Source organism: Oncorhynchus clarkii, chromosome 16 (genome assembly GCF_045791955.1).
Source record: "Oncorhynchus clarkii lewisi isolate Uvic-CL-2024 chromosome 16, UVic_Ocla_1.0, whole genome shotgun sequence".
NCBI classification, from domain to species: Eukaryota; Metazoa; Chordata; class Actinopteri; order Salmoniformes; family Salmonidae; genus Oncorhynchus; species Oncorhynchus clarkii.
Window position 1 is genome coordinate 1,559,818 of NC_092162.1, and position 26,636 is coordinate 1,586,453.

A 26,636-nucleotide genomic window follows, 5' to 3' on the forward strand; every position below is an offset into this window, starting at 1 on the left:
TTGGTGTGTCTCCCAGGTGGCTTGTGGCAAACTTTAAACGACAATTTTTATGGATATCTTTAAGAAATGGCTTTCTTCTTGCCACTCTTCCATAAAGGCCAGATTTGTGCAATATACGACTGATTGTTGTCCTATGGACAGAGTCTCCCACCTCAGCTGTAGATCTCTACAGTTCATCCAGAGTGATCATGGGCCTCTTGGCTGCATCTCTGATCAGTCTTCTCCTTGTATGAGCTGAAAGTTTAGAGGGACGGCCAGGTCTTGGTAGATTTGCAGTGGTCTGATACTCCTTCCATTTCAATATTATCGCTTGCACAGTGCTCCTTGGGATGTTTAAAGCTTGGGAAATCTTTTTGTATCCAAATCCGGCTTTAAACTTCTTCACAACAGTATCTCGGACCTGCCTGGTGTGTTCCTTGTTCTTCATGATGCTCTCTGCGCTTTTAACGGACCTCTGAGACTATCACAGTGCAGGTGCATTTATACGGAGACTTGATTACACACAGGTGGATTGTATTTATCACCATTAGTCATTTAGGTCAACATTGGATCATTCAGAGATCCTCACTGAACTTCTGGAGAGAGTTTGCTGCACTGAAAGTAAAGGGGCTGAATAATTTTGCACGCCCAATTTTTCAGTTTTTGATTTGTTAAAAAAGTTTGAAATATCCAATAAATGTCGTTCCACTTCATGATTGTGTCCCACTTGTTGTTGATTCTTCACAAAAAATACTTTATATCTTTATGTTTGAAGCCTGAAATGTGGCAAAAGGTCGCAAAGTTCAAGGGGGCCGAATACTTTCGCAAGGCACTGTAAACTTCTGACTTCAACTGTACATATTGTTTACTGTTAGTGTTTTAACAGTCATGATTCACCATTCCCCCTCTGGTTTAGTTGTGCTAACCTGTCCCCTAGCTCTAACCTGTCCCCCAGCTCTAACCTGTCCCCCAGCTCTAACCTGTCCCCCAGCTCTAACCTGTCCCCCAGCTCTCTCTAACCTGTCCCCCAGCTCTAACCTGTCCCCCAGCTCTAACCTCTCCCCCAACTCTAACCTGTCTCCCAGCTCTCTCTAACCTGTCCCCTAGCTCTAACCTGTCCCCTAGCTCTAACCTGTCCCCTAGCTCTAACCTGTCCCCTAGCTCTAACCTGTCCCCTAGCTCTAACCTGTCCCCTAGCTCTAACCTGTCCCCTAGCTCTAACCTGTCCCCTAGCTCTAACCTGTCCCCTAGCTCTAACCTGTCCCCTAGCTCTAACCTGTCCCCCAGCTCTAACCTGTCCCCTAGCTCTAACCTGTCCCCTAGCTCTAACCTGTCCCCCAGCTCTAACCTGTCCCCCAGCTCTAACCTGTCCCCTAGCTCTAACCTGTCCCCTAGCTCTAACCTGTCCCCTAGCTCTAACCTGTCCCCCAGCTCTAACCTGTCCCCCAGCTCTAACCTGTCCCCTAGCTCTAACCTGTCCCCTAGCTCTAACCTGTCCCCCAGCTCTAACCTGTCCCCCAGCTCTAACCTGTCCCCCAGCTCTAACCTGTCCCCCAGCTCTAACCTGTCCCCCAGCTCTAACCTGTCCCCCAGCACTAACCTGTCCCCCAGCTCTAACCTGTCCCCCAGCTCTAACCTGTCCCCTAGCTCTAACCTGTCCCCCAGCTCTAACCTGTCCCCCAGCTCTAACCTGTCCCCTAGCTCTAACCTGTCCCCTAGCTCTAACCTGTCCCCCAGCTCTCTCTAACCTGTCCCCCAGCTCTCTCTAACCTGTCCCCCAGCTCTAACCTGTCCCCCAGCTCTAACCTGTCCCCTAGCTCTAACCTGTCCCCCAGCTCTATCCTGTCCCCTAGCTCTAACCTGTCCCCCAGCTCTAACCTGTCCCCTAGCTCTAACCTGTCCCCCAGCTCTAACCTGTCCCCCAGCTCTAACCTGTCCCCCAGCTCTAACCTGTCCCCTAGCTCTAACCTGTCTCCCAGCTCTCTCTAACCTGTCCCCTAGCTCTAACCTGTCCCCCAGCTCTCCCTAACCTGTCCCCTAGCTCTAACCTGTCTCCCAGCTCTCTCTAACCTGTCCCCTAGCTCTAACCTGTCCCCCAGCTCTCTCTAACCTGTCCCCTAGCTCTAACCTGTCTCCCAGCTCTCTCTAACCTGTCCCCTAGCTCTAACCTGTCCCCTAGCTCTAACCTGTCTCCCAGCTCTCTCTAACCTGTCCCCTAGCTCTAACCTGTCCCCCAGCTCTAACCTGTCCCCTAGCTGTAACCTGTCCCCCAGCTCTAACCTGTCCCCTAGCTCTAACCTGTCCCCTAGCTCTAACCTGTCCCCCAGCTCTAACCTGTCCCCCAGCTCTAACCTGTCCCCCAGCTCTTTCTAACCTGTCCCCCAGCTCTAACCTGTCCCCCAGCTCTAACCTGTCCCCCAGCTCTAACCTGTCCCCCAGCTCTCTCTAACCTGTCCCCCAGCTCTAACCTGTCCCCCAGCTCTAACCTGTCCCCCAACTCTAACCTGTCTCCCAGCTCTCTCTAACCTGTCCCCTAGCTCTAACCTGTCCCCCAGCTCTAACCTGTCCCCCAGCTCTAACCTGTCCCCCAGCTCTAACCTGTCCCCCTGCTCTCTCTAACCTGTCCCCCAGCTCTAACCTGTCCCCCAACTCTAACCTGTCCCCCAGCTCTAACCTGTCCCCTAGCTCTAACCTGTCCCCTAGCTCTAACCTGTCCCCTAGCTCTAACCTGTCTCCCAGCTCTCTCTAACCTGTCTCCCAGCTCTCTCTAACCTGTCCCCCAGCTCTAACCTGTCCCCTAGCTCTAACCTGTCCCCCAGCTCTAACCTGTTCCCCAGCTCAACCTGTCCCCTAGCTCTAACCTGTCCCCCAGCTCTAACCTGTCCCCCAGCTCTCTCTAACCTGTCCCCCAGCTCTCTCTAACCTGTCCCCTAGCTCTAACCTGTCCCCCAGCTCTCTCTAACCTGTCCCCCAGCTCTCTCTAACCTGTCCCCCAGCTCTAACCTGTCCCCCAGCTCTAACCTGTCCCCCAGCTCTAACCTGTCCCCCAGCTCTAACCTGTCTCCCAGCTCTAACCTGTCCCCCAGCTCTAACCTGTCCCCCAGCTCTCTCTAACCTGTCCCCCAGCTCTCTCTAACCTGTCCCCCAGCTCTAACCTGTCCCCCAACTCTAACCTGTCCCCCAGCTCTAACCTGTCCCCCAGCTCTAACCTTTCCAACAGCTCTCTCTAACCTGTCTCCCAGCTCTTTCTAACCTGTCCCCCAGCTCTCTCTAACCTGTCCCCCAGCTCTAACCTGTCCCCCAGTTCTAACCTGTCCCCCAGCTCTAACCTGTCTCCTAGCTCTAACCTGTCCCCCAGCTCTCTCTAATCTGTCCCCCAGCTCTCTCTAATCTGTCCCCCAGCTCTCTCTAACCTGTCCCCCAGCTCTAACCTGTCCCCTAGCTCTAACCTGTCCCCTAGCTCTAACCTGTCCCCTAGCTCTAACCTGTCTCCCAGCTCTAACCTGTCTCCCAGCTCTAACCTGTCCCCCAGCACTAACCTGTCCCCCAGCTCTAACCTGTCCCCCAGCACTAACCTGTCCCCCAGCTCTAACATGTCCCCCAGCTCTAACCTGTCCCCCAGCTCTAACCTGTCCCCCAGCTCTAATCTGTCCCCCAGCTCTAACCTGTCCCCCAGCTCTAACCTGTCCCCCAGCTCTAACCTGTCCCCCAGCTCTAACCTGTCGCCCAGCTCTAACTTGTCTCCCAGCTCTAACCTGTCCCCCAGCTCTAACCTGTACCCCAGCTCTAACCTGTCCCCCAGCTCTAACCTGTCCCCCAGCTCTCTCTAACCTGTCCCCCAGCTCTAACCTGTCCCTCAGCTCTTACCTGTCCCCCAGCTCTAACCTGTCCCCCAGCTCTAACCTGTCCCCCAGCTCTAACTTGTCCCCCAGCTCTAACCTGCTGTTTGCTGTTGGTCTCTGTTCCAGACACTAGATCGCCTCCCTCTCACCAACCCTGAGCACTTCGGCACTCCTGTCATCGGCAAGAAGGGGAACCGGGGACGCAGGTCCAATCCAGTGTGAGTATCTCCCTCTGTAAACTGTTGACTCCACCCTGGGCTGGGGACTGGGCTGTTGACTCCACCCTGGACTGGGGACTGAGCTGTTGACTCCACCCTGAGCTGGGGACTGGGCTGTTAACTCCACCCTGGACTGGGGACTGGGCTGTTGACTCCACCCTGGACTGGGGACTGGGCTGTTGACTCCACCCTGGGCTGGGGACTGGGCTGTCGACTCCACCCTGGGCTGGGGACTGGGCTGTTGACTCCACCCTGGGCTGGGGACTGGGCTGTTGACTCCACTGGGGACTGGGCTGTTGACTCCACCCTGGGCTGGGGACTGGGCTGTTGACTCCACCCTGGGCTGGGGACTGGGCTGTTGACTCCACCCTGGGCTGGGGTCTGGGCTGTTGACTCCACCCAGGGCTGGGGACTGGGCTGTCGACTCCACTGGGGACTGGGCTGTTGACTCCACCCTGGGCTGGGGACTGGGCTGTTGACTCCACCCTGGGCTGGGGACTGGGCTGTCGACTCCACCCTGGGCTGGGGACTGGGCTGTTGACTCCACCCTGGGCTGGGGACTGGGCTGTTGACTCCACTGGGGACTGGGCTGTTGACTCCACCCTGGGCTGGGGACTGGGCTGTTGACTCCACCCTGTGCTGGGGTCTGGGCTGTTGACTCCACCCTGGGCTGGGGACTGGGCTGTTGACTCCACCCTGGGCTGCGGACTGGGCTGTTGACTCCACCCTGGGCTGGGGACTGGGCTGTTGACTCCACCCTGGGCTGGGGTCTGGGCTGTTGACTCCACCCTGGGCTGGGGACTGGGCTGTTGACTCCACCCTGGGCTGGGGACTGGGCTGTTGACTCCACCCTGGGCTGGGGACTGGGCTGTTGACTCCACCCTGGGCTGGGGACTGGGCTGTTGACTCCACCCTGGGCTGGGGACTGGGCTGTTGACTCCACCCTGGGCTGGGGACTGGGCTGTCGACTCCACCCTGGGCTGGGGACTGGGCTGTTGAATCCACCCTGGGCTGGGGACTGGGCTGTCGACTCCACCCTGGGCTGGGGACTGGGCTGTTGACTCCACCCTGGGCGGGGGACTGGGCTGTTGACTCCACCCTTGGCTGGGGACTGGGCTGTCGACTCCACCCTGGTCTGGGGACTGGGCTGTCGACTCCACCCTGGGCTGGGGACTGGGCTGTTGACTCCACTGGGGACTGGGCTGTTGACTCCACCATGAGCTGGGGTCTGGGCTGTTGACTCCACCCTGGGCTGGGGACTGGGCTGTTGACTCCACCCTGGGCTGGGGACTGGGCTGTTGACTCCACCCTGGGCTGGGGACTGGGCTGTCAACTCCACTGGGGACTGGGCTGTTGACTCCACCATGAGCTGGGGTCTGGGCTGTTGACTCCACCCTGGGCTGGGGACTGGGCTGTTGACTCCACCCTGGGCTGGGGACTGGGCTGTCGACTCCACCCTGGGCTGGGGACTGGGCTGTCGACTCCACCCTGGGCTGGGGACTGGGCTGTTGACTCCACCCTGGACTGGGGACTGGGCTGTTGACTCCACCCTGGGCTGGGGACTGGGCTGTTGACTCCACCCTGGGCTGGGGACTGGGCTGTCGACTCCACCCTGGGCTGGGGACTGGGCTGTCGACTCCACTGGGGACTGGGCTGTTGACTCCACCCTGGGCTGGGGACTGGGCTGTCGACTCCACCCTGGACTGGGGACTGGGCTGTTAACTCCACCCTGGACTGGGGACTGGGCTGTTGACTCCACCCTGGGCTGGGGACTGGGCTGTCGACTCCACCCTGGGCTGGGGACTGGGCTGTTGACTCCACCCTGGGCTGGGGACTGGGCTGTTGACTCCACCCTGGGCTGGGGACTGGGCTGTCGACTCCACCCTGGGCTGGGGACTGGGCTGTTGACTCCACCCTGGACTGGGGACTGGGCTGTTGACTCCACCCTGGGCTGGGGACTGGGCTGTCGACTCCACCCTGGGCTGGGGACTGGGCTGTTGACTCCACCCTGGACTGGGGACTGGGCTGTTGACTCCACCCTGGGCTCGGGACTGGGCTGTTGACTCCACCCTGGACTGGGGACTGGGCTGTTGACTCCACCCTGGGCTGGGGACTGGGCTGTCGACTCCACCCTGGGCTGGGGACTGGGCTGTTGACTCCACCCTGGACTGGGGACTGGGCTGTCGACTCCACCCTGGGCTGGGGACTGGGCTGTTGACTCCACCCTGGGCCGGGTACTGGGCTGTTGACTCCACCCTGGGCTGGGGACTGGGCTGTCGACTCCACCCTGGGCTGGGGACTGGGCTGTCGACTCCACCCTGGGCTGGGGACTGGGCTGTCGACTCCACCCTGGGCTGGGGACTGGGCTGTTGACTCCACCCTGGGCTGGGGACTGGGCTGTTGACTCCACCCTGGGCTGGGGACTGGGCTGTTGACTCCACCCTGGGCTGGGGACTGGGCTGTTGACTCCACCCTGGGCTGGGGACTGGGCTGTCGACTCCACCCTGGGCTGGGGACTGGGCTGTCGTCTCCACCCTGGGCTGGGGACTGGGCTGTCGACTCCACCCTGGACTGGGGACTGGGCTGTTGACTCCACCCTGGGCTGGGGACTGGGCTGTTGACTCCACCCTGGGCTGGGGACTGGGCTGTTGACTCCACCCTGGACTGGGGACTGGGCTGTTGACTCCACCCTGGGCTGGGGACTGGGCTGTTGACTCCACCCTGGGCTGGGGACTGGGCTGTTGACTCCACCCTGGGCTGGGGACTGGGCTGTTGACTCCACCCTGGGCTGGGGACTGGGCTGTCGACTCCACCCTGGGCTGGGGACTGGGCTGTTGACTCCACCCTGGGCTGGGGACTGGGCTGTTGACTCCACCCTGGGCTGGGGACTGGGCTGTTGACTCCACCCTGGGCTGGGGACTGGGCTGTTGACTCCACCCTGGGCTGGGGACTGGGCTGTTGACTCCACCCTGAGCTGGGGTCTGGGCTGTCGACTCCACCCTGGGCTGGGGACTGGGCTGTCGACTCCACCCTGGGCTGGGGACTGGGCTGTCGACTCCACTGGGGACTGAACTTTAAGTAGCAACAGGGCTACTCTGCTGCTGGTGAGGTGAGAGTGAAGAAGAGGGGACTCCTCCGTCACGTCTCTGCACAGTACAACCGATGTAGTCATTTTCCTCTGAGTATTACAGTGGGTGTTTTAGAATCGCTTGATCCATTAGCATCCCGGTGCTAGGCTAAAATAATACTTTGATAATGAAATGAGAGGCCTGCACATGGAATAGGTGTCCGTATACCCTAATCCTGTCTCTCTGCATTGGGCCCTGGTCAACATTAGTGCACTATATCTGCATAGGGCCCTGGTCAACATTAGTGCACTATGTAGGGAACAGGGTTCCATTTGGGAGGCCATCCTGGTATAAAAAGGACTCTGCTGTAGAATATCCTTCATCTCACCTCCCTCCATAGTGCTCATAGGAAAGTTAATATTGTTATGAACCCTTATAGTGACTTGGAATTCACCCGGCTACACATTATGGGACTAGGCATCATCTTCCGTGTCTTAGAGTGGAATCCTAGAGTTGTATCCGAGAGTGGAATCCTAGAGTGGAATCCGAGAGTTGAATCTGAGAGTTGTATCCTAGAGTGGACGGAGTCCAAGAGCGGACGGAGTCCAAGAGCGGACGGAGTCCAAGAGCGGACGGAGTCCTAGAGCATACGGAGTCCTAGAGCGGACGGAGTCCTAGAGCGGAGTCCAAGAGCGGAGTCCAAGAGCGGAGTCCTAGAGCGGAGTCCTAGAGCGGACGGAGTCCTAGAGAGGAGTCCTAGAGCGGACGGAGTCCTAGAGAGGAGTCCTAGAGAGGAGTCCTAGAGCGGACGGAGTCCTAGAGAGGAGTCCTAGAGCGGACGGAGTCCTAGAGAGGAGTCCTAGAGAGGACGGAGTCCTAGAGAGGAGTCCTAGAGCGGACGGAGTCCTAGAGAGGGGTCCTAGAGAGGAGTCCTAGAGCGGACGGAGTCCTAGAGAGGAGTCCTAGAGAGGAGTCCTAGAGAGGAGTCCTAGAGCGGACGGAGTCCTAGAGAGGAGTCCTAGAGCGGACGGAGTCCTAGAGAGGAGTCCTAGAGCGGACGGAGTCCTAGAGAGGAGTCCTAGAGCGGACGGAGTCCTAGAGCGGACGGAGTCCTAGAGAGGAGTCCTAGAGCGGACGGAGTCCTAGAGAGGAGTCCTAGAGAGGAGTCCTAGAGCGGACGGAGTCCTAGAGAGGAGTCCTAGAGCGGACGGAGTCCTAGAGCGGACGGAGTCCTAGAGAGGAGTCCTAGAGCGGACGGAGTCCTAGAGAGGAGTCCTAGAGCGGACGGAGTCCTAGAGCGGACGGAGTCCTAGAGAGGAGTCCTAGAGAGGAGTCCTAGAGCGGACGGAGTCCTAGAGAGGAGTCCTAGAGCGGACGGAGTCCTAGAGAGGAGTCCTAGAGCGGACTAATATTGCCTTTGCTTCAGAATAAGTTGAAGTGAATGTGAAGATCTTCACTCCAAAGACACTAATGTTATCCTTTCCATCAATTTGGTGAATGTTTATTTGTGGGGCCTGTATTCATTCCATGTTCATATCATTACCATAATTTATCAGTGTGCTTTCATGTGTGTTGACAGGCATTTGTGCAAGCACCTCTCACCAATTGGCCTAATAATTGTTGCAATATTATTCTGTATGACTTCCATAGCCTATTTTTACAGGGCAGAATAACCAGACGGGAAGTTGACTGGCTTTTAGGCATACATGCATTTTATTTCTCTGGTTGCAGTCCACGAGAGATTTCATTGCATTGAATCAAATTAATCAGGTTCAATGATTTTCTGCCTGTAGGAAGGGGTGTCGCTGTCTTAATTCTAAATGTCTACTGCTTGCAAAGTCATTTTTTTTTTCAAATGTAACATGTTTCTTTGCAAGACAAGGATGTTCCTGACTTTCCAGAAGGCCTGAATTGGTTCGCCTTGCTCTTCTGGTTGGTTGGATGCAAGTTTCACCATCTAATTATATCAGATCTCCAGGGCTACGTTTACACAGGAACACCAATTCTGATATTTTTCCCACTAATTGGTCAGAAGACCAATCACATCAGATGTTTTCACATCCGATCTTTTACAGACCTGATCTGTTTGGTCAAAGGACCAATTCATGAAAAAAGTATTATTATTTAGTTAATACATGTACATTTACTAGATTAGGATTATTTAATTAATACGTGTACATTTACTAGATTAGGATTATTTAATTAATACGTGTACACCTACTAGATTAGGATTATTTAATTAATACGTGTACACTTACTAGATTAGGATTATTTAATTAATACGTGTACACCTACTAGATTAGGATTATTTAATTAATACATGTACACTTACTAGATTAGGATTATTTAATTAATACGTGTACACCTACTAGATTAGGATTATTTAATTAATACGTGTACACTTACTAGATTAGGATTATTTAATTAATACGTGTACACCTACTAGATTAGGATTATTTAATTAATACGTGTACACTTACTAGATTAGGATTATTTAATTAATACGTGTACACCTACTAGATTAGGATTATTTAATTAATGCATGTACATTTACTAGATTAGGATTATTTAATTAATACGTGTACATTTACTAGATTAGGATTATTTAATTAATACGTGTACACTTACTAGATTAGGATTATTTAATTAATACGTGTACACCTACTAGATTAGGATTATTTAATTAATGCATGTACATTTACTAGATTAGGATTATTTAATTAATACGTGTACATTTACTAGATTAGGATTATTTAATTAATACGTGTACATTTACTAGATTAGGATTATTTAATTAATACGTGTACACCTACTAGATTAGGATTATTTAATTAATACGTGTACATTTACTAGATTAGGATTATTTAATTAATACGTGTACACTTACTAGATTAGGATTATTTAATTAATACATGTACACCTACTAGATTAGGATTAGTTAATTAATACATGTACACCTACTAGATTAGGATTATCTAATTAATACATGTACACCTACTAGATTAGCATTAGTTAATTAATACATGTACACCTACTAGATTAGGATTAGTTAATTAATACATGTACACCTACTAGATTAGGATTAGTTAATTAATACATGTACACCTACTAGATTAGGATTAGTTAATTAATACATGTACACCTACTAGATTAGGATTAGTTAATTAATACATGTACACCTACTAGATTATGACATTGGTAGCATTAATCCTTCACCCCACCTGTCGGCATGGAGAATAGATATTGACTGTTGAGAACTAACCTGTCTTGTCCCATTTACTTTTTTCCAATCTTTACTAACGACATGCCACTGACTTTGAGTAAAACCAGCATGTCTATCTATATGGATGACTCAACACTCTACACGTCAGCTACTACAGGGACTGAAATGACTGCAACACTCAACAAAGAGCTACAGTTAGTTTCAGAGTGGGTGGCAAGGAACACGTTAGTCCTAAATATTTCTTAAAAGTATTGTATTTGGGACAAATCATTCACTAAACCCGAAACCTCAACTAAATATTGTAATAAATAATGTGGAAATGAAGCAAGTTGAGATGACTAAACTGCTTGGAGTAACCCTGGATTATAAACTGTCATGGTCAAAACATATTGATGCAGTAGTATGGGGCGAAGTCTGTCCATAATAAAGTGCTGTTCTACCTTCTTAACAGCACTATCAACAAGGCAGGTCCTACAGGCCCTAGTTTTGTCACACCTGGACAACTTTTCAGTCATGTGGTCAGGTGCCACAAAGAGGGATCTCGGAAAATTGAGCTGCTGCTGGCGTACAGCTCATGACTACCCAACAAGACATGCTACAAGATGTCTCTTCACAGTCCCCAAGTGCAGAACAGACTATGGAAGGTGCAAAGTACTACATAGAGCCATAACTACATGGAACTCTATTCCACATCAAGTAGAATCAGATTTAAAAAACACACCTTATGGAACAGCGGGGACTGTGAAGCAACACAAACATGCATACAAACACACACATGGATTTAGTACTGTAGATATGTGGTTGTGGTGGAGAAGAGGCCTGAGGGCACACAGCCCTTTTTTTTACCTTTATTTGACTAGGCAAGTCAGTTAAGAACAAATTCTTATTTTCAATGACGGCCTAGGAACAGTGGGTTAACTGCCTGTTCAGGGGCAGAACGACAGCTCGGGGATTTGAACTTGCAACCTTTCGGTTACTAGTCCAACGCTCTAACCACTAGGCTACCTGCCGTCCCTACACTCTAACCACTAGGCTACCTGCCGCCCCTACACTCTAACTACTAGGCTACCTGCCGTCCCTACACTCTAACCACTAGGCTACCTGCCGCCCCTACACTCTAACCACTAGGCTACCTGCCGTCCCTACGCTCTAACCACTAGGCTACCTGCCGTCCCTACACTCTAACCACTAGGCTACCTGCCGCCCCTACACTCTAACCACTAGGCTACCTGCCGTCCCTACACTCTAACCACTAGGCTACCTGCCGTCCCTACACTCTAACCACTAGGCTACCTGCCGCCCCTACACTCTAACCACTAGACTACCTGCCGTCCCTACACTCTAACCACTAGGCTACCTGCCACCTCTACACTCTAACCACTAGGCTACCTGCCACCTCTACACTCTAACCACTAGGCTACCTGCCGTCCCTACACTCTAACCACTAGGCTACCTGCCGTCCCTACACTCTAACCACTAGGCTACCTGCGTCCTCTACACTCTAACCACTAGGGTACCTGCCACCCCGGAATGTATTGTAATGTTTTTTTAAATGTATAAACTGTATTAATGTTACTGGACCCCAGGAAGAGCAGCTGCTGCCTAGGCAGGAACTAATGGGGATCCATAATAAACCCCAGGAAGAGTAGCTGCTGCCTTGGCAGGAACTAATGGGAATCCATAATAAACCCCAGGAAGAGTAGCTGCTGCCTTGGCAGGAACTAATGGGGATCCATAATAAACCCCAGGAAGAGTAGCTGCTGCCTAGGCAGGAACTAATGGGGATCCATAATAAACCCCAGGAAGAGTAGCTGCTGCCTTGGCAGGAACTAATGGGGATCCATAATAAACCCCAGGAAGAGTAGCTACTGTCTTGGCAGGAACTAACGGGGATCCACAATAAACCCCAGGAAGAGTAGCTGCTGCCTTGGCAGGAACTAATGGGGATCCATAATAAACCCCAGGAAGAGTAGCTGCTGCCTTGGCAGGAACTAATGGGGATCCATAATAAACCCCAGGAAGAGTAGCTGCTGCCTTGGCAGGAACTAATGGGGATCCATAATGAACCCCAGGAAGAGTAGCTGCTGCCTTGGCAGGAACTAACGGGGATCCACAATAAACCCCAGGAAGAGTAGCTGCTGCCTTGGCAGGAACTAATGGGGATCCATAATAAACCCCAGGAAGAGTAGCTACTGTCTTGGCAGGAACTAATGGGGATCCATAATAAACCCCAGGAAGAGTAGCTGCTGCCTTGGCAGGAACTAATGGGAATCCATAATAAACCCCAGGAAGAGTAGCTGCTGCCTTGGCAGGAACTAATGGGGATCCATAATACACCCCAGGAAGTGTAGGTGCTGCCTTGGCAGGAACTAATGGGGATCCATAATAAACACCAGGAAGAGTAGCTGCTGCCTTGGCAGGAACTTATGGGGATCCATAATAAACCCCAGGAAGAGTAGCTGCTGCCTTGGCAAGAACTAATTGAGATCCATAATAAACCACAGGAAGAGTAGCTGCTGCCTTGGCAGGAACTAATGGGATCCATAATAAACCCCAGGAAGAGTAGCTGCTGCCTTGGCAAGAACTAATGGAGATTCATAATAAACCACAGGAAGAGTAGTTGCTGCCTTGGCAGGAACTAATGGGGATCCATAATAAACCCCAGGAAGAGTAGCTGCTGCCTTGGCAGGAACTAATGGGGATCCATAATAAACCCCAGGAAGAGTAGCTGCTGCTTTGGCAGGAACTAATGGGGATCCATAATAAACCCCAGGAAGAGTAGCTGCTGCCTTGGCAGGAACTAATGGGATCCATAATAAACCCCAGGAAGAGTAGCTGCTGCCTTGGCAGGAACTAATGGGGATCCATAATAAACCCCAGGAAGAGTAGCTGCTGCCTTGGCAGGAACTAATGGGGATCCATAATAAACCCCAGGAAGAGTAGCTGCTGCCTTGGCAGGAACTAATGGGGATCCATAATGAACCCCAGGAAGAGTAGCTGCTGCCTTGGCAGGAACTAACGGGGATCCACAATAAACCCCAGGAAGAGTAGCTGCTGCCTTGGCAGGAACTAATGGGGATCCATAATAAACCCCAGGAAGAGTAGCTACTGTCTTGGCAGGAACTAATGGGGATCCATAATAAACCCCAGGAAGAGTAGCTGCTGCCTTGGCAGGAACTAATGGGAATCCATAATAAACCCCAGGAAGAGTAGCTGCTGCCTTGGCAGGAACTAATGGGGATCCATAATACACCCCAGGAAGTGTAGGTGCTGTCTTGGCAGGAACTAATGGGGATTCATAATAAACCCCAGGAAGAGTAGCTGCTGTCTTGGCAGGAACTAATGGGGATCCATAATAAACCCCAGGAAGAGTAGCTGCTGCCTTGGCAGGAACTAATGGGGATCCATAATAAACACCAGGAAGAGTAGCTGCTGCCTTGGCAGGAACTTATGGGGATCCATAATAAACCCCAGGAAGAGTAGCTGCTGCCTTGGCAAGAACTAATTGAGATCCATAATAAACCACAGGAAGAGTAGCTGCTGCCTTGGCAGGAACTAATGGGATCCATAATAAACCCCAGGAAGAGTAGCTGCTGCCTTGGCAAGAACTAATGGAGATTCATAATAAACCACAGGAAGAGTAGTTGCTGCCTTGGCAGGAACTAATGGGGATCCATAATAAACCCCAGGAAGAGTAGCTGCTGCCTTGGCAGGAACTAATGGGGATCCATAATAAACCCCAGGAAGAGTAGCTGCTGCTTTGGCAGGAACTAATGGGGATCCATAATAAACCCCAGGAAGAGTAGCTGCTGCCTTGGCAGGAACTAATGGGATCCATAATAAACCCCAGGAAGAGTAGCTGCTGCCTTGGCAAGAACTAATGGAGATCCATAATAAACCACAGGAAGAGTAGCTGCTGCCTTGGCAGGAACTAATGGGATCCATAATAAACCCCAGGAAGAGTAGCTGCTGCCTTGGCAAGAACTAATGGAGATCCATAATAAACCACAGGAAGAGTAGTTGCTGCTGCCTTGGCAGGAACTAATGGGGATCCATAATAAACCCCAGGAAGAGTAGCTGCTGCCTTGGCAGGAACTAATTTGGATCCATAATAAACCCCAGGAAGAGTAGCTGCTGCCTTGGCAGGAACTAATGGGGATCCATAATAAACCCCAGGAAGAGTAGCTGCTGCCTTGGCAGGAACTAATGGGATCCATAATAAACCCCAGGAAGAGTAGCTGCTGCCTTGGCAAGAACTAATGGAGATCCATAATAAACCACAGGAAGAGTAGCTGCTGCCTTGGCAGGAACTAATGGGATCCATAATAAACCCCAGGAAGAGTAGCTGCTGCCTTGGCAAGAACTAATGGAGATCCATAATAAACCACAGGAAGAGTAGTTGCTGCCTTGGCAGGAACTAATGGGGATCCATAATAAACCCCAGGAAGAGTAGCTGCTGCCTTGGCAGGAACTAATGGGATCCATAATAAACCCCAGGAAGAATAGCTGCTGCCTTGGCAGGAACTAATGGAGATCCATAATAAACCCAAGGAAGAGTAGCTGCTGCCTTGGCATGAACTAATGGGGATCCATAATAAACCCCAGGAAGAGTAGCTGCTGCCTTGACAGGAACTAATGGGGATCCATAATAAACCCCAGGAAGAGTAGCTGCTGCCTTGGCAGGAACTAATGGGGATCCATAATAAACCCCAGGAAGAGTAGCTGCTGCCTTGGCAGGAACTAATGGGGATCCATAATAAACCCCAGGAAGAGTAGCTGCTGCCTTGGCAGGAACTAATGGGGATCCATAATAAACCCCAGGAAGAGTAGCTGCTGCCTTGGCAGGAACTAATGGGGATCCACAATAAACCCCAGGAAGAGTAGCTGCTGCCTTGGCAGGAACTAATGGACATCCATTAAAAATATAAATACAAACCTCATGGTCTCATCTAACAGACAGAATGATCATTGTAGTTTCTGTTTTCTAAGCAGTAAGCTGCTCACTCCTAGGCTGCAGTCCAAACATGTTATTTTCACCCCCTCAGCCCTCGCGGAAGCCACTTTCCCCTCGGGGGAATCCCCGTTGAAACCGGATGCATTTGGTTTGCCATCTTAAGTGGAGGTCCAATTCACAAACGTTGCCTCCTCGGCCCTCAATTTAGCTCGAGGGAATGAGTGAACAACTTTGGTCACTTGCAGGGTTGATGTGACCCACAATTCAATGTGGTCACATGTCTGGTGGAAGCTACGCGTCAAATTTAATTGAAAAGGCTGCATTTTCAGATATGCCAGAAAAGAGTATGAAGCTAGCATGCTAAAAATATATATACATAGATTTTAGCATTGGCAAATTGGCTTAGGCTCGTAGTGAGGAACTTATAAAAACAAATATTGCTAGATTCATAAACATATTTTTTGCAATTGGAATAAATTACCAAACCATAAAACTAGCTAGCCAGCTATGGGTAACTGTAGCTAGCTACCTGACAGGAGTGCTAGCTAGATACGTTAGCTTACTAGGTACATGAATACTGTATCTAGCTACCTGACAGGAGTGCTAGCTAGATACGTTAGCTTATTAGGTATGTTAGTAGCTTTAGGTTGGTTGTTTTTAATCTCAATTTCCAGATTTCCACCAAGAATGTTGCCTCTCCGATCATCACTCTCCCTCGCTTGGGCAAGGGACATTTAAGGTACACTCGGATGTGACTATGTAAAATATAGTTCAAGGGCTGAGGGTTTAGGGCCGAGGGCTGTCTACTTTGAGTTTGAAATGCAGCCCTAGTAACACTGATCAGCTGATCACCCCGAGTACCGCTGATCACCCCGAGTACCGCTGATCACCCCGAGTACCGTTGATCACCCCGAGTACCGTTGATCACCCTGAGTACCGCTGATCACCCCGAGTACCGCTGATCACCCTGAGTACCGCTGATCAGCTGATCACCCCGAGTCCTGCTGATCACCCTGAGTACCGCTGATCACCCTGAGTACCGCTGATCACCCTGAGTACCGCTGATCACCCTGAGTACAACTGATCACCCGAGTTGGTCAATCCGAGTACCGCTGATCACCCCGGGTACTGCTGATCACCCCGGGTACCGCTGATCACCCTGAGTAACGCTGATCAGCTGATCAATCCGAGTACTGCTGATCAGCTGATCAATCCGGGTACCGCTGATCACCCCGAGTACCGCTGATCACCCTGAGTAACGCTGATCAGCTGATCAATCTGAGTACTGCTGATCACCCCGAGTACCGCTGATCAGTTGATCAATCCGAGTACCGCTGATCAGCTGTTTGGCTCCTCTCTCTGTCTCTCTCTCTCTTTCTCTCTCTCTCTCTCTCTCTCTCTCTCTCTGTCTTTATAACTAGAGGGGAGCTAGAAGGGAGATGTCTGATCACTATGGTGTGTATTAGAGTAACAGAGTTTAAACATAGTTAAAGCTCTTCTTAGTTGGGTGCCCTATACCGTTTGGTCTCACTGTGTGTGTGTTAAATTTAAACTATTGTGTATTCATTGTTGTGAATTGGTATGTTCTCCTTCCTTCTACCAGTCAGGAGGAAGAGTCCTCTTCATCGTCCAGTGAAGAGGAGGACAGTGACGGGAGACAGAACGAAGACCTGTATGGGAAGGTGGTGTGTGTTGAGGCGGGCCCTGCCTCTACTGCAGACAGGAAGACCAAGACAACAGCATGGTACCCTGCCCTGGTGAGATCAGATACCTCCATATCTCTGGCTGTGGATCATATGACATCATATCCCCTATATATAGTACACTACCACTGTCCAGTGACCATATGACATCATATCCTCTATACAGTTGAAGTCAGAAGTTTACATACACCTTAGCCAAATATATTTAAAGTCAGTTTTTCACAATTCCTGACATTTAATCCTAGTAACAATTCCCTGTCTTAGGTCAGTTAGGATCACCACTTTATTTTAAGAATGTGAAATGTCAGAATAATAGTAGAGAGAATGATTTATTTCACTTTTTATTTCTTTCATCACATTCCCAGTGGGTCAGAAGTTTACATACACTCAATTAGTATTTGGTAGCATTTCCTTTAAATTGTTTAACTTGGGTCAAAGATTTTGGGTAGCCTTCCACAAGCTTCCCACGATAAGTTGGGTGAATTTGGCCCATTCCTCCTGACAGAGCTGGTGTAACTGAGTCAGGTTTGTAGGCCTCCTTGCTTGCACACGCTTTTTCAGATCTGTCCACACATTTTCTATAGGATTGAGGTCAGGACTTTGTGATGGCCACTCCAATACCTTGACTTTGTTGTCCTTAAGCCATTTTGACACAACTTTGGAAGAATGCTTGGGGTCATTGTCCATTTGGAAGTCCCATTTGCAACCAAGCTTTAACTTCCTGACTGATGTCTTGAGATGTTGCTTCGAAATATCCACATAATTTTCCTACCTTATGAAGCCATCTATTTTGTGAAGTGCACTAGTCCCTCCTGCAGCAAAGCACCCCCACAACATGATGCTGCCACCCCCGTGCTTCACGGTTGGGATGGTGTTCTTTGGCTTGCAAGCCTCCCCCTTTTCTTCCAAACATAACGATGGTCATTATGGCCAAACAGTTCTATTTTTGTTTCATCAGACCAAAGGACATTTCTCCAAAATGTACAATCTTTGTCCCCATGTGCAGTTGCAAACCATAGTCTGGCTTTTTTATGGCTGTTTTGGAGCAGTGGCTTCTTCCTTGCTGAGTGGCATTTCAGGTTATGTCGATATAGGACTCGTTTTACTGTGGATATAGATACTTGTCTACCTGTTTCCTCCAGCATCTTCACAAGGTCCTTTGCTGTTGTTCTGGGATTGATTTGCACTTTTCGCACCAAAGTACCTTCCTGAGCGGTATGATGACTGTGTGTTCCCATGGTGTTTATACTTGCGTACTATTGTTTGTACAGATGAACGTGGTACCTTCAGGCATTTGGGAATTGCTCCCAAGGATGAACCAGACTTGTGGAGGTCTACAATTTTTTTTTCTGGGGTCTTAGTTGATTTCTTTTGATTTTCCCATGATGTCAAGTAAAGAGGCACTGAGTTTGAAGGCCTTGAAATACATCCACAGGTACACCTCCAATTGACTCAAATGATGTCAATTAGCCTATCAAAAGCTACGACATCATTATCTGGCATTTTCCAAGCTGTTTAAAGGCACAGTCAACTTACTCTGACCCGCTGGAATTGTTATACAGTGAATTCTAAGTGAAATAATCTGTAAACAATTGTTGGAAAAATTACTTGTGTCATGCACAAAGTAGATGTCTTAACCGACTTGCCAAAACTATAGTTTGTTAGCCATAAATTTGACTTTTAATGACTCCACCCTAAGTGTATGTAAACTTCCTACTTCAATTGTATATAGTACCCCACTACTGTTCAGAGACCATATAAGCAGGGGAGTGTAACAGACAGCATCTTGGTATGAAATTACACTATGCAGTCCCTGATCAACAGTAGTGCACTATATAGGGATTAGGGTGTCAAAGTAGCGCACTATATAGGGATTAGGGCACCATTTGGAACTCGTATTCTGCACTACACTGGCATAGTGAGGGAACACAGCCACTATAGCACTATAACACCATAGCACTATAACACTATTACACTACAACACTGCAACACTGCAGCACTACAGCACTACTACACTACAACACTACAACACTACAACACTACAACACTATTACACTACAACACTACAACACTACAACACTATTACACTACAACACTACAACACTACTACACTACAACACTACAACACTACTACACTATTACACTACAACACTACAACACTACTACACTACAACACTACACCACTACTACACTACTACACTACAACACTACAACACTATTACACTACAACACTACAACACTACTACACTACAACACTACTACACTACAACACTACAACACTACTACACTACAACACTACAACACTATTACACTACAACACTACAACACTATTACACTACAACACTACTACACTACAACACTACAACACTACTACACTATTACACTACAACACTACAACACTACTACACTACAACACTACAACACTACTACACTACTACACTACAACACTACTACACTACAACACTACAACACTACTACACTACAACACTACTACACTACAACACTACAACACTATTACACTACAACACTACAACACTATTACACTACAACACTACAACACTACTACACTACAACACTACAACACTACTACACTACAACACTACTACACTACAACACTACAACACTACTACACTATAACACTATTACACTACAACACTACTACACTACTACACTACAACACTACAACACTATTACACTACTACACTATAACACTATTACACTACTACACTACAACACTATTACACTGCTACACTATAACACTATTACACTACAACACTATTACACTACAACACTATTACACTACTACACTATAACACTATTACACTACAACACTACTACACTACAACACTATTACACTACAACACTACAACATTATTACACTACTACACTATAACACTATTACACTACAAAACTACAACACTACTACACTACAACACTACTACACTATAACACTATTACACTACAACACTACTACACTACAACACTATTACACTACAACACTATTACACTACAACACTACTGCACTATTACACTACAACACTACTACACTACTACACTATAACACTATTACACTACAACACTACTACACTACTCCACTATAACACTATTACACTACAACACTACTACACTACAACACTATAACACTATTACACTACAACACTACTGCACTATTACACTACAACACTACTACACTACTACACTATAACACTACAACACTATTACACTACTACACTATAACACTACAACACTATTACACTACAACACTATAACACTATTACACTACAACACTACTGCACTATTACACTACAACACTACAACACTATTACACTACTACACTATAACACTATTACACTACAACACTATTACACTACAACACTATTACACTACTACACTATAACACTATTACACTACAACACTACTACACTACAACACTATTACACTACAACACTATAACACTATTACACTACAACACTACAACACTACTACACTACAACACTACAAAACTACAACACTACTACACTATAACACTATTACACTACAACACTACTACACTATAACACTATTACACTACAACACTACTGCACTATTACACTACAACACTACTACACTACTACACTATAACACTATTACACTACAACACTACTGCACTATTACACTACTACACTATAACACTACAACTCTACTACACTACAACACTATTACACTACAACACTACTACACTACAACACTACAACACTACTACACTACAACACTACTGCACTATTACACTACTACACTGTAACACTCTAACTCTACAACACTACTACACTACTACACTATAACACTATTACACTACAACACTACAACACTATTACACTACTACACTATAACACTATTACACTACAACACTATTACACTACAACACTATTACACTACTACACTATAACACTATTACACTACAACACTACTACACTACAACACTATTACACTACAACACTATAACACTATTACACTACAACACTACAACACTACTACACTACAACACTACAAAACTACAACACTACTACACTATAACACTATTACACTACAACACTACTACACTATAACACTATTACACTACAACACTACTGCACTATTACACTACAACACTACTACACTACTACACTATAACACTATTACACTACAACACTACTGCACTATTACACTACTACACTATAACACTACAACTCTACTACACTACAACACTATTACACTATAACACTATTACACTACAACACTATTACACTACAACACTACAACACTACTACACTACAACACTACAACACTACTACACTACAACACTACAACACTACAACACTACTACACTACAACACTTCTACACTACAACACTACAACACTATTACACTACAACACTACAACACTATTACACTACAACACTACAACACTACTACACTACAACACTACAACACTACTACACTACAACACTACTACACTACAACACTACAACACTACTACACTATAACACTATTACACTACAACACTACTACACTACTACACTACAACACTATAACACTATTACACTACTACACTATAACACTATTACACTACTACACTACAACACTATTACACTGCTACACTATAACACTATTACACTACAACACTTTTACACTACAACACTATTACACTACTACACTATAACACTATTACACTACAACACTACTACACTACAACACTATTACACTACAACACTAAAACACTATTACACTACTACACTATAACACTATTACACTACAAAACTACAACACTACTACACTACAACACTGCTACACTACAACACTACAACACTACAACACTACTACACTATAACACTATTACACTACAGCACTACTACACTACTACACTATAATACTATTACACTACAACACTACTGCACTATTACACTACAACACTACTACACTACTACACTATAACACTATTACACTACAACACTACAACACTATTACACTACTACACTATAACACTATTACACTACAACACTATTACACTACAACACTATTACACTACTACACTATAACACTATTACACTACAACACTACTACACTACAACACTATTACACTACAACACTATTACGCTACAACACTACTGCACTATTACACTACAACACTACTACACTACTACACTATAACACTATTACACTACAACACTACTACACTACTCCACTATAACACTATTACACTACAACACTACTGCACTATTACACTACAACACTACTACACTATAACACTATTACACTACAACACTATTACACTACAACACTATAACACTATTACACTACAACACTACTGCACTATTACACTACAACACTACTACACTACTACACTATAACACTATTACACTACAAAACTACAACACTATTACACTACTACACTATAACACTATTACACTACAACACTATTACACTACAACACTATTACACTACTACACTATAACACTATTACACTACAACACTACTACACTACAACACTATTACACTACAACACTATAACACTATTACACTACAACACTACAACACTACTACACTACAACACTACAAAACTACAACACTACTACACTATAACACTATTACACTACAACACTACTGCACTATTACACTACTACACTATAACACTACAACTCTACTACACTACAACACTATTACACTACAACACTACTACACTACAACACTACAACACTACTACACTACAACACTACTGCACTATTACACTACTACACTGTAACACTCTAACTCTACAACACTACAACACTATTACACTACTACACTATAACACTATTACACTACAACACTATTACACTACAACACTATTACACTACTACACTATTACACTACAACACTATAACACTATTACACTACAACACTACAACACTACTACACTACAACACTACAAAACTACAACACTACTACACTATAACACTATTACACTACAACACTACTGCACTATTACACTACTACACTATAACACTACAACTCTACTACACTACAACACTATTACACTACAACACTACTACACTACAACACTACAACACTACTACACTACAACACTACTGCACTATTACACTACTACACTGTAACACTCTAACTCTACAACACTACAACACTATTACACTACTACACTATAACACTATTACACTACAACACTATTACACTACAACACTATTACACTACTACACTATAACACTATTACACTACAACACTACTACACTACAACACTATTACACTACAACACTACAACACTACTACACTACAACACTGCTACACTACAACACTACAAAACTACAACACTACTACACTATAACACTATTACACTACAACACTACTACACTACTACACTATAACACTATTACACTACAACACTACAACACTACAACACTACTACACTACAACACTACTGCACTATTACACTACTACACTATAACACTACAACTCTACTACACTACAACACTATTACACTACAACACTACTACACTACTACACTACAACACTATTACACTACAACACTACAACTCTACTACACTACAACACTACAACTCTACTACACTACAACACTATTACACTACAACACTACTACACTACAACACTACAAAACTACAACACTACTACACTACAACACTACTACACTACTACACTACTACACTATTACACTACAACACTATAACACTACTACACTACAACACTACTACACTACTACACTATTACACTACTACACTATAACACTATTACACTACTACACTATAACACTACAACACTACTACACTACTACACTACTACACTATAACACTACTACACTACAACACTATTACACTACTACACTATAACACTACAACACTACAACACTACAACACTACTACACTACTACACTATTACACTACAACACTATAACACTATTACACTACAACACTACAACACTACTACACTACTACACTACTACACTACAACACTACAACACTATTACACTACAACACTATTACACTACAACACTATTACACTACAACACTACAACACTACTACACTACAACACTACTACACTACTACATTACAACACTATAACAGACCTAAGAGATCTCCATCATCAGTAAAGTAGATTATTGTCAGTGTCGAGATCTCCATCATCAGTAAATTAGATTATTGTCAGTGTCGAGACCTCTATCATCAGTAAAATAGATTATTGTCAGTGTCGAGACCTCTATCATCAGTAAAGTAGATTATTGTCAGTGTCGAGACCTCTATCATCAGTAAATTAGATTATTGTCAGTGTCGAGACCTCTCTATCATCAGTAAAGTAGATTATTGTCAGTGTCGAGACTTCTATCATCAGTAAAGTAGATTATTGTCAGTGTCGAGACCTCTCTATCATCAGTAAAGTAGATTATTGTCAGTGTCGAGACCTCCATCATCAGTAAAGTAGATTATTGTCAGTGTCGAGACCTCTATCATCAGTAAAGTAGATTATTGTCAGTGTCGAGACCTCTATCATCAGTAAAGTAGATTATTGTCAGTGTCGAGACCTCTATCATCAGTAAAGTAGATTATTGTCAGTGTCGAGACCTCTCTATCATCAGTAAAGTAGATTATTGTCAGTGTCGAGACTTCTATCATCAGTAAAGTAGATTATTGTCAGTGTCGAGATCTCTCTATCATCAGTAAAGTAGATTATTGTCAGTGTCGAGACTTCTATCATCAGTAAAGTAGATTATTGTCAGTGTCGAGACCTCTCCATCATCAGTTGGAATATTTTGTCGTAAAATAGTTGTCAAAGTTGGGTCTTTGATCAAATTGCTTTTCCACTAAAAACAATGGATTCATATGGCTGGTTGTTGCATCGTAGATACACAATGCTGCTCAGCTGAAATGAGAAAACAGCTGTTTGTTTTGCTTTTGTTTAACAGTTACACACACTGTGTTTAATGAGAGTCAGCTATCAGGGTTCTTCAGACCTGTTTCTTTCCTCACCTTAGTTTCCACAGGTCAGTACACACAGACACACACAGACACACAGACACACACAGACACACACAGACACACACAGACACACACAGACACACACAGGCACACACAGACATGGTGACAGCAGGCCCGCCAGCCCAGCAGTGTTTGTCTATGTAAGTAGTTCTCCCAGGCACGCAGAACCGAGACACTGGGAGGAGAGGAGGACGCGGTCCCTTTAATGATTCCTGTGAAGTCCGCAAGTCCCCCCCGTGTCTGCATCCCAAATGGCACCCTATTCCCTAGATAGTGCACAACTTTAGACCAGAGCCCTATTCCCTATATAGTACACTACTTTAGACCAGAGCCCTATTCCCTATATGGTGCTATAGTACTTCTGTTCTAACCATATTCTCATGGGCCCTAGTTGAAACTAGTTCACTATGTAGGGAATAAAGTGCCATTTGGGATTCTGCCCTGTGTTTGTTGTTGTTGGCAGCTGCAGTGTGTTGACTTGCCAGCTCCTTACCACGTCCTACTGGCCATGTGGGGAACTACAGCTACATGGATGCCTCGTAGTACAATACTACAGCTACAGGGCTGCCTCGTAGTACAATACTACAGCTACTGGGCTGCCTCGTAGTACAATACTACAGGGCTGCCTCGTAGTACAATACTACAGCTACTGGGGTGCCTCGTAGTACAATACTACAGGGCTGCCTCATAGTACAATACTACAGGGCTGCATCGTAGTACAATACTACAGGGCTGCATCGTAGTACAATACTACAGCTACAGGGCTGCCTCGTAGTACAATACTACAGGGCTGCCTCGTAGTACAATACTACAGGGCTGCATCGTAGTACAATACTACAGCTACAGGGCTGCATCATAGTACAATACTACAGCTACAGGGCTGCCTCAGAGTACAATACTACAGGGCTGCCTCGTAGTACAATACTACAGGGCTGCATCGTAGTACAATACTACAGCTACAGGGTTGAATCGTAGTATAATACTACAGCTACAGGGCTGCCTCGTAGTACAATACTACAGCTACAGGGCTGCCTCGTAGTACAATACTACAACTACAGGGCTGCCTCGTAGTATAATACTACAGCTACAGGGCTACATCGTAGTATAATACTACAGCTACAGGGCTGCCTCGTAGTACAATACTACAGCTACAGGGCTGCCTTGTAGTACAATACTACAGCTACAGGGCTGCCTCATAGTACAATACTACAGGGCTTCCTCATAGTATAATACTACAGCTACAGGGCTTCCTCGTAGTATAATACTACAGCTACAGGGCTGCCTCATAGTACAATACTACAGCTACAGGGCTGCCTCATAGTATAATACTACAGCTACAGGGTTGCCTCATAGTATAATACTACAGCTACAGGGCTGCGTCGTAGCACAATACTACAGCTACAGGGCTGCCTCGTAGTGTAATACTACAGCTACAGGGCTGCCTTATAGTATAATACTACAGGGCTGCCTCGTAGTACAATGCTACAGCTACAGGGCTGCCTCGTAGTATAATACTACAGGGCTGCCTCCTAGCTCAATACTACAGCTACAGGGCTGCCTCGTAGTACAATACTACAGCTACAGGGCTGCCTCATAGTATTATACTACAGGGCTGTCTCGTTGTGCAATACTACAGCTACAGGGCTGCCTCA

At 46.6% G+C, this 26,636-nt stretch overlaps 1 protein-coding gene across 6 annotated transcripts in view; it reads left to right on the plus strand.

The window, feature by feature from the left end:
* Nucleotides 1–26,636, plus strand: part of LOC139367858 (AT-rich interaction domain 4B) — a 167,817-nt gene that overhangs the window by 58,407 nt on the left and 82,774 nt on the right. For all 6 annotated transcript variants that reach the window (XM_071106192.1, XM_071106194.1, XM_071106195.1 and 3 more), the window contains exons 7-8: nucleotides 3,948–4,039; nucleotides 16,888–17,041. In XM_071106192.1, the coding sequence (XP_070962293.1) occupies nucleotides 3,948–4,039; nucleotides 16,888–17,041 (246 nt within the window). The remainder of the gene's footprint in view (nucleotides 1–3,947; nucleotides 4,040–16,887; nucleotides 17,042–26,636) is intronic.